The following is a 10,000-nucleotide window of genomic DNA, read 5'->3' as shown; positions in this document are numbered from 1 at the left end:
ATGACCAAAGGCCCTGAAACCTTATTCCTCTGTATTAATCTGCTGTGATTACACTGTGATGGATAGCCTTATAGCCACACAGCCTATTCGTCTGTATTCATCTGCTGTGATTACACTGTGATGGATAGCCTCATAGCCACACAGCCTATTCGTCTGTGTTCATCTGCTGTGATTACACTGTGATGGATAGCCTCATATCCACACAGCCTAGTTCTCTGTGTTCATCTGCTGTGATTACACTGTGATGGATAGCCTCATAGCCACTCATAGCCTCATAGCCACTCATAGCCTCATAGTTTTACCTCAAATCAAATCAAACCAAATTTATTTGTCACATACACATGGTTAGCAGATGTTAATGCGAGTGTAACGAAATGCTTGTGATTCTAGTTCCGACAATGCAGTAATAACCAACAAGTAATCTAACCTAATAATTCCAAAACTACTACCTTATACACACAAGTGTAAAGGGATAAAGAATATGTACATAAAGATATATGAATGAGTGATGGTACAGAGCGGCATAGGCAAGATGCAGTAGATGGTATCGAGTACAGTATATACATATGAGATGAGTAATGTAGGGTATGTAAACAAAGTGGCATAGTTTAAAGTGGCTAGTGATACATGTATTACATAAAGATGCAGTAGATGATATAGAGTACAGTATATACATATACATATGAGATGAATAATGTAGGGTACGTAAACATTATATGAACATCACTATCTAAGCCTGGTTAGCCACTGAGAAAAACTCCCCGTGTGTGAGAGGCTTTGTGTCAACAGCAATATGATCAGTCAGCAGGCAACGCTGGCTTTTTCAATGCTTTTCCTTCACTTTTACAGCAGTTAAGCCAATGGGAAATTGACAAAAAATGGTACACTATTCCCTATTTAGTGCACTACTTTTGACCATAAGGCTCTGGTCAAAAGTAGTGCACTGTACGATATAGTGCAATTTGGGAATCAAGCCCTGAGTACTGTTTCTCTACTGTTAAGAGCTCTTTGTACGACAGTGTCATAGTTTGGAGTTTGGGTTGTGGTTGCTTAGTAACCGGGCCTGAACGGGCAGGTTTCGCCAGCCTCCAGGATTCTGAGGAATCAGCTCATTGGAATGACGTTGAAAAGAGAACGATGATTCACTCAAGTGCTATGAAAAGAGGGTGCCTCTCTTTAAAAGTGGAATGTATGTTTGAGCCATTTACACTGTATTCAGGAAGTATTCAGACCTCTGGACTTTTTACACGTTTGGTTACATTACAGCTTTATTCTAAAATTGTTTTTTTTTTAAATCCTCATCAATCTACAAGCAATACCATTAGGACAAAGCCAAAAACAGGTTTTGAGAAATTTTTGCTAATTTAATCAAAAATAATAAACACTAAAATGTTCAAATCCTGTCGCTGCAGGATTATTTTGCTGTGACAAATTAAGAGCTTACATCTGTGAAGTGTATGTTTAATTCACCTTTATTTAACCAGGTAGGCTAGTTGAGAACAAGTTCTCATTTGCAACTGCAACCTGGCCAAGATAAAGCAAAGCAGTTTGACACATACAACAACACAGAGTTACACATGGAATATTCAAAACATACAGTTAATAACACAATAGAAAAAAATAAAGAAAAAAAGTCTATATACAGTGAGTGCAAATGAGGTAAGGAAGTTAGGCAATAAATAGGCCATGGTGGTGAAGTAATTACAATATAGCAATTAAACACTGGAATGGTAGATGTGCAGAAGATGAATGAGCAAGTAGAGATACTGGGGTGCAAAGAAGCAAGATAAATAAATAAATACAGTATGGGGATGAGGAAGATAGATGGGCTGTTTACAGATGGGCTATGTACAGGTGCAGTGATCTGTGAGCTGCTCTGACAGCTGGTTCTTAAAGCTAGTGAGGGAGATGTGAGTCTCCAGCTTCAGTGATTTTTGCAGTTCGTTCCAGTCATTGGCAGCAGAGAACTGGAAGGAAAGGTGACCAAAGGAGGAATTGGCTTTGGGGTGAACAGTGAGATACGAGTGCTTGCTTGCTACGAGTGGGTGCTGCTATGGTCACCAGTGAGCTGAGATAAGGCGGTGCTTTACCTAGCAGAGACTTGTAGATAACCTGTAGCCAGTGGGTTTGGCGACGAGTATGAAGCGATGGCCAACCAACGAGAGCATACAGGTCGCAGCGGTAGGTAGTGTATGGGGCTTTGGTGACAAACGGATGGCACTGTGATTGACTGCATCCAATTTGTTGAGTAGTGTTGGAGGCTATTTTATAGATGACATCACCGAAGTCGAGGATCGGTAGGATGGTCAGTTTTACGAGGGTATGTTTGGCAGCATGAGTGAAGGAGGCTTTGTTGCGATATAGGAAGCCAATTCTAGATTTAATTTTGGATTGGAGATGCTTAATGTGAGTCTGGAAGGAGAGTTTACAGTCTAACCAGACACCTAGGTATTTGTAGTTGTCCACGTATTCTAAGTCAGAGCCGTCCAGAGTAGTGATGCTGGACGGGCGGGCAGGTGAGGGCAGTGATCGATTGAAAAGCATGCATTTAGTTTTACTTGCATTTAAGAGCAGTTGGAGGCCACAGAAGGAGAGTTGTATGGCATTGAAGCTCGTCTGGAGGTTAGTTAGCACAGTGTCCAAAGAGGGGCCAGAAGTATACAGAATGGTGTCGTCTGCGTAGAGGTGGATCAGAGAATCACCAGCAGCAAGACGAACATCATTGATGTGTACAGAAAAGAGAGTCAGCCCGAGAATTGAACCCTGTGGCACCCCCATAGAGACTGCCAGAGGTCCGGACAACAGGCCCTACGATTTGACACACTGAACTCTATCAGAGAAGTAGTTGGTAAACCAGGCGAGGCAATCATTTGAGAAACCAAGGCTGTCGAGTCTGCCAATAAGAATGTGGTGATTGACAAGAGTCGAAAGCCTTGACCAGGTCGATGAATATGGCTGCACAGTAATGTCTCTTATCGATGGCGGTTATGATATCGTTTAGGACCTTGAGCGTGGCTGAGGTGCACCCATGACCAGCTCTGAAACCAGATTGCATAGCGGAGAAGGTACGGTGGGATTTGAAATGGTTGGTAATCTGTTTGTTGACTTGGCTTTCGAAGACCTTAGAAAGGCAGGGTCTGTAGCAGTTTGGGTCTAGAGTGTCACCCCCTTTGAAGAGGGGGATGACCGCGGCAGCTTTCCAATCTTTGGGAATCTCAGACAATACGAAAGAGAGGTTGAACAGGCTAGTAATAGGGGTTGCAACAATTTCGGCAGATAATTTTAGAAAGAGAGGGTCCAGATTGTCTAGCCCAGCTGATTTGTAGGCGTCCAGATTTTGCAGCTCTTTCAGAACATCCGCTATCTGGATTTGGGTGAAGGAGAAATGGTGGGGGCTTGGGCGGGTTGCTTTGGAGGGTGCCGGGCAGTTGACCGGGGTAGGGGTAGCCAGGTGGAAAGTATGGCCAGCCGTAGAGAAATGCTTATTGAAATCCTCAATTATAGTGGATTTATCGGTGGTGATAGGGTGTCCTAGCCTCAGAGCAGTGGGAAGCTGGGAGGAGGTTCTCTTATTCTCCATGGTTACAGTGTCCCAGAACTTTTGGGAGTTTGTGCTACAGGATGCAAATTTCTGTTTGAAAAAGCTAGCCTTAGCTTTCCTAACTGCCTGTGTATATTTGTTCCTAACTTCCCTGAAAAGTTGCATATCACGGGGACTATTCGATGCTAATGCAGAACGCCACAGAATGTTTTTGTGCTGGTCAAGGGAAGACACGTCTGGAGTGAACCAAGGACTATATCTATTCCTAGTTCTACATTTTTTGAATGGAGCATGCTTATTTAAGATGGTGAGGAAGGCGCTTTTAAAGAATTACCAGGCATCCTCTACTGATGGGATGAGGTCAATGTCATTCCAGGATACCCCGGCCAGGTCGATTAGAAAGGCCTGCTCGCAGAAGTGTTTTAGAGAGCGTTTGACAGTGATGAGGAGTGGTCATTTGATTGCAGACCCATTACGGATGCAGGCAATGAGGCAGGGATTGCTGAGATCTTGATTGAAAACAGCAGAGGTGTATTTGGAGGGCGAGTTAGTTAGGATGAGGGTGCCCGTGTTTATGGATTTGGGGTTGTACCTGGTAGGTTCATTGATAATTTGTGTGAGATTGAGGGCATCAAGCTTAGATTGTAGGATGGCCGGGGTGTTAAGCATGTCCCAGTTTAGGTCACCTAGTAGGATGAGCTCAGAAGATAGATGGGGGGCAATCAATTCACATATGCTGTTTAGGGCACAGCTGGGGGCAGAGGGTGGTCTATAGCAAGTGGCAATGGTGAGAGACTTGTTTCTGGAAAGGTGATTTTTTTAGAAGTAGAAGCTTGAATTGTTTGGGTACAGACCTGGATAGTAAGACATAATATCTTTGCAGTAGATTGCAACACCGCCCCCTTTGGCATTTCTATCTTGGCGGAAAATGTTATAGTTAGGGATGGAGATTTCAGGGTTTTTGGTGTTTTTCCTAAGCCAGGATTCAGACACGGCTAAGACATCCGGGTTGGCAGAGTGTGCTAAAGCAGTGAGTAAAACAATCTTAGGGAGTAGGCTTCTAATGTTAACATGCATGAATCCAAGGCTTTTACGGTTACAGAAGTCAACAAATGAGAGCACCTGGGGAGTGGGAATGGAGCTAGGCACTGCAGGATCTGGATTAACCTCTACATCACCAGAGGAACAGAGGAGAAGTAAGACAAGGGTTTGGCTAAAGGCTATACGAACTCGCTGTCTAGCACGTTCCGAACAGAGAGTAAAAGGTTTCTGGGCACGATAGCATAGATTCAAGGCATAGTGTACAGACAAGGGTAAGGTAGGATGTGAGTACATTGGACGTAAACCTAGGCATTGAGTAATGATGAGAGAGATAATGTCTCTAGAGACGTTTAAACCAGGTGATGTCATTGCATATGTAGGAGGTGGAACAACATGGTTGGTTAAGGCATATTGAGCAGGACTAGAGGCTCTATAGTGAAATAAGACAGTAATCACTAACCAGGACAGTAATGGATGAGGCATATTGATATTAGAGAGAGGCATGCGTAGCCAAGTGATCATGTAGGTCCAGTGAGTGGTTGGGCTGGCTGGAGACACGGTGATTCAGACAGTTAGCAGTCCATCTCTCTATACCTGGTGCAGCCCTGTGGTTTCACCCTGCTCCAGTCTCTCTAATCTGTTGTCCATCTCTATACCTGGTGCAGCCCTGTGGTTTCACCCTGCTCCAGTCTCTCTAATCTGTTGTCCATCTCTCTATACCTGGTGCAGCACTGTGGTTTCATCCTGCTCCAGTCTCTCTAATCTGTTGTCCATCTCTCTATACCTGGTGCAGCCCTGTGGTTTCACCCTGCTCCAGTCTCTCTAATCTGTTGTCCATCTCTCTATACCTGGTACAGCCCTGTGGTTTCATACTGCCCAGATAATCTACAGGTGTAGGGTTATCATTTGATCACTCTTTTGTTGCTGATAATTTTCCTGATTTACCTAAATTTGCTGAAAAACCCACACTAACACATGGTTTTATTAACAGTATTGCATTTTAAATGTAACCTACTTTTGGCCAGCTAATAGCCTAACCAATGATCAAGCAACATTATGGGCTAAACTTTCAAATCCTGTTGCTTCAGGATTCTTTTGCTGTGACAAATTAAGAGCTTACATCTGTAAAGTGTATGTACGTGTATATCAGAGGAGTTGGATCCAGCAGAAGACTCATTTCAGTCTGGTATGGGTTAATAAAGTATTGTCTTCTTCTACAGGTGCGTTTCCACGGCCGGCTGTTCTATCATGAGGGTTGGCCCTTCTGCATCAACGAGAAGGTGGTCTTACAGCTCGCCCCGCTCCATAAGGTCCGTCTGAAGCAGGGAGACTTCTACCTACAGGTGGTTCCTCTGGGCCGCAAGGCTGCCAAGCTGGTCATAAAATGTCTGTCGGCCAGTGGCCAGGCCATCGCAGAGATCCCCATCCCGGAGAGCATGTACGGCAGCGTCTTCACCGCTGACTTCCTGCAGAATGTGACGCGCGAGCGCAACCTCCATCCGCTGCAGAACTGGTTGCTCACCACCGGCACCGTCGTGTTCCGGACGCCGTGGAAGAACGTGGTGAATCCTCTGTTCGTCAGCAGCACGGCAGACACCATCATGCAGACGCGGGGCGACAGCACGGGCTTCCGTGGCCAACTCAGCGCCTGCAGTACCAGTGGATCCACAGGGACCCTGGACTCCCACCGCAGCTCCCACGAATCACTACACTCCCAAGGGGCAGACTCTACCTTCTCAGAGCCTGCTATCCTGAGCAGGCGGGTCCATGTAATGGACCCCAGCAGCACTAGTTGCAGGTCCCAACAGGATCCCAACCCGGGACTTCACCGGATGGAGAACCACAACCAGAACCACAGCCTGAGAGCAGCTCCTGACTCTCACTCCTGCAGCCCACAGACAGACAGGCTGGCTGGGGAGGGTGGTGGTGGTCCGGGGGAGGGCCAGTGGGAGGGGGGAGGAGGGCCAGGGTGGGACCAGAGAGAGGACCAGGACCCTGTCGTTCAGCACCGACCTCAGTAACCCCAACCCTCGCCGGCCGCGCCACACCAGGGACTCTGTGTCCTTCGAGACCCGGAGACTGTTCCGGAAGTCCTACATGGAGGCCCTGCAGAATCCCATGAACCTGGGCTCTAGCTCTGAGTCCATCCTGGAGGAAGGACCAGAGCACAGTCCTGCATGCCCAGGTCTCAGCCCACTCAGCCCCAGAGAAGATGCCTCATCTCCAACTTCGACCCCTGGTACCAGCCCCTCCACCCCCACCACCCAGAGAGAGCAGGGGCTCCGTGGGCTCAGGCTAGGGGGGACCAGGGCATGGCTGGGTGGAGACCCCGACTCCCCCCGACTCTCTCCCAGCATGCCTCTCCTGTACCTCCAGAGGGGTCTGAGGAACGCTGGGGCCCTGGAGACCCGGGCTGAGAGGCGCTCCAAGTCTCTGGAGAGGACTAACAAGGCAGCCCAGGTCAAAGGGCACCGGGCGCGCTCCTCCTCCGGGGGCTCGGCCAGCAGTGGAGTCTTCTCACCAAAGAAGCTGATGAATGGATATGCCCTGCGCTTCGGACGGCTGGACCTGGAAGCTGCCTTCTCCAGCTCAGACAGGAGGAGCAGTGTTAGAGAGGAGACAGGTAGAAAAACCTGATTAGTATAACATGTGACTGATTAGAATAACAGGTGGCTGATTAGAATAACAGGTGACTGATTAGAATAACAGATGACTGATTAGAATAACAGGTGGCTGATTAGAATAACAGGTGACTGATTAGAATAGCATGTAACTGATTAGAATAACATGTGACTGATTAGAATAACATGTGACTGATTAGAATAACATGTGACTGATTAGAATAACATGTGACTGATTAGAATAACATGGAACTGATTAGAATAACATGTGACTGATTAGAATAACATGTGACTGATTAGAATAGCATGTAACTGATTAGAATAACATGTGACTGATTAGAATAACATGTAACTGATTAGAATAACATGTGACTGATTAGAATAACATGTGACTGATTAGAATAACATGTGACTGATTAGAATAACATGTGTCGGATTAGAATAACAGGTGACTGATTAGAATAGCATGTAACTGATTAGAATAACATGTGACTGATTAGAATAACAGGTGACTGATTAGAATAACAGGTGACTGATTAGAATAGCATGTAACTGATTAGAATAACATGTGGCTGATTAGAATAGCATGTAACTGATTAGTATAACATGTGACTGATTAGAATAACATGTGACTGATTATTATAACATGTGACTGATTAGTATAACGTGACTGATTAGATAATAGTATAACATGTGACTGATTAGTATAATAGTATAACATGTGACTGATTAGAATAGCATGTAACTAATTAGTATAACATGTGACTGATTAGTATAACATGTGACTGATTAGAATAACATGTGACTGATTAGTATAACATGTGACTGATTAGTATAACATGTGACTGATTAGATAATAGTATAACATGTGACTGATTAGTATAACATGTGACTGATTAGATAATAGTATAACATGTGACTGATTAGTATAACATGTAACTGATTAGTATAACATGTGACTGATTAGTATAACATGTGACTGATTAGTATAACATGTAACTGATTAGTATAACATGTGACTGATTAGTATAACATGTGACTGATTAGTATAACATGTGACTGATTAGTATAACATGTGACTGATTAGTATAACATGTGACTGATTAGTATAACATGTCACTGATTAGTATAACATGTGACTGATTAGTATAACATGTGACTGATTAGATAATAGTATACCATGTGACTGATTAGTATAACATGTGACTGATTAGTATAACATGTGACTGATTAGTATAACATGTGACTGATTAGTATAACATGTCACTGATTAGTATAACATGTCACTGATTAGTATAACATGTGACTGATTAGTATAACATGTGACTGATTAGAATAACATGTAACTGATTAGAATAACATGTGACTGATTAGAATAACATGTGACTGATTAGAATAACATGTGACTGATTAGAATAACATGTGTCGGATTAGAATAACAGGTGACTGATTAGAATAACAGGTGACTGATTAGAATAACATGTAACATGTGACTGATTAGAATAACATGTAACTGATTAGAATAACAGGTGACTGATTAGAATAGCATGTAACTGATTAGAATAACATGTGACTGATTAGAATAACAGGTGACTGATTAGAATAACAGGTGACTGATTAGAATAGCATGTAACTGATTAGAATAACATGTGGCTGATTAGAATAGCTGATTAGTATAACATGTGACTGATTAGAATATAATTATTATAACATGTGACTGATTAGTATAACGTGACTGATTAGATAATAGTATAACATGTGACTGATTAGTATAATAGTATAACATGTGACTGATTAGAATAGCATGTAACTAATTAGTATAACATGTGACTGATTAGTATAACATGTGACTGATTAGAATAACATGTGACTGATTAGTATAACATGTGACTGATTAGTATAACATGTGACTGATTAGATAATAGTATAACATGTGACTGATTAGTATAACATGTGACTGATTAGATAATAGTATAACATGTGACTGATTAGTATAACATGTAACTGATTAGTATAACATGTGACTGATTAGTATAACATGTGACTGATTAGTATAACATGTAACTGATTAGTATAACATGTGACTGATTAGTATAACATGTGACTGATTAGTATAACATGTGACTGATTAGTATAACATGTGACTGATTAGTATAACATGTGACTGATTAGTATAACATGTCACTGATTAGTATAACATGTGATTAGACTGTGACTGATTAGTATAACATGTGACTGATTAGTATAACATGTGACTGATTAGTATAACATGTGACTGATTAGTATAACATGTCACTGATTAGTATAACATGTCACTGATTAGTATAACGTGACTGATTAGTATAACATGTGACTGATTAGTATAACATGTGACTGATTAGATAATAGTATAACATGTGACTGATTAGATAATAGTATAACATGTGACTGATTAGTATAACATGTGACTGATTAGATAATAGTATACCATGTGACTGATTAGTATAACATGTATAACATGACTGATTAGTATAACATGTGACTGATTAGTATAACATGTGACTGATTAGAATAACATGTGACTGATTAGTATAACATGTGACTGATTAGAATAACATGTGACTGATTAGAATAACATGGGGTTTGTCACGTAGGGTTTGTCCCACATGGCACCAAAAAGTCTCATAGGTCCGCATGGACTGAATATTATTATTATAGAGTCTTTGTCAAGGGTATTGTTTTAAACACTGTAGGAGTCTGGTATATAATGATCCCACTCGGACTGTATAGACCAAGGTTATGGGTTTGACTCCAGGAG

The 10,000-nt window shown here is 42.6% G+C and overlaps 1 protein-coding gene across 1 annotated transcript in view; it reads left to right on the top strand.

The window, feature by feature from the left end:
* Positions 1–10,000, top strand: part of zgc:158766 (uncharacterized protein LOC100009641 homolog) — a 97,534-nt gene that overhangs the window by 19,285 nt on the left and 68,249 nt on the right. Inside the window, 2 exon segments of the mRNA XM_042316316.1 lie at positions 5,803–6,582; positions 6,584–7,205. Coding sequence (XP_042172250.1) covers positions 5,803–6,582; positions 6,584–7,205 — 1,402 coding nt within the window.

The sequence above is a fragment of the Oncorhynchus tshawytscha genome, unplaced genomic scaffold, assembly GCF_018296145.1.
Source record: "Oncorhynchus tshawytscha isolate Ot180627B unplaced genomic scaffold, Otsh_v2.0 Un_contig_842_pilon_pilon, whole genome shotgun sequence".
In the NCBI taxonomy this organism is placed as follows: Eukaryota; Metazoa; Chordata; class Actinopteri; order Salmoniformes; family Salmonidae; genus Oncorhynchus; species Oncorhynchus tshawytscha.
The sequence above is the reverse complement of the archived record's forward strand: the minus strand, read 5'-3'. Positions and strand labels throughout refer to the sequence as shown.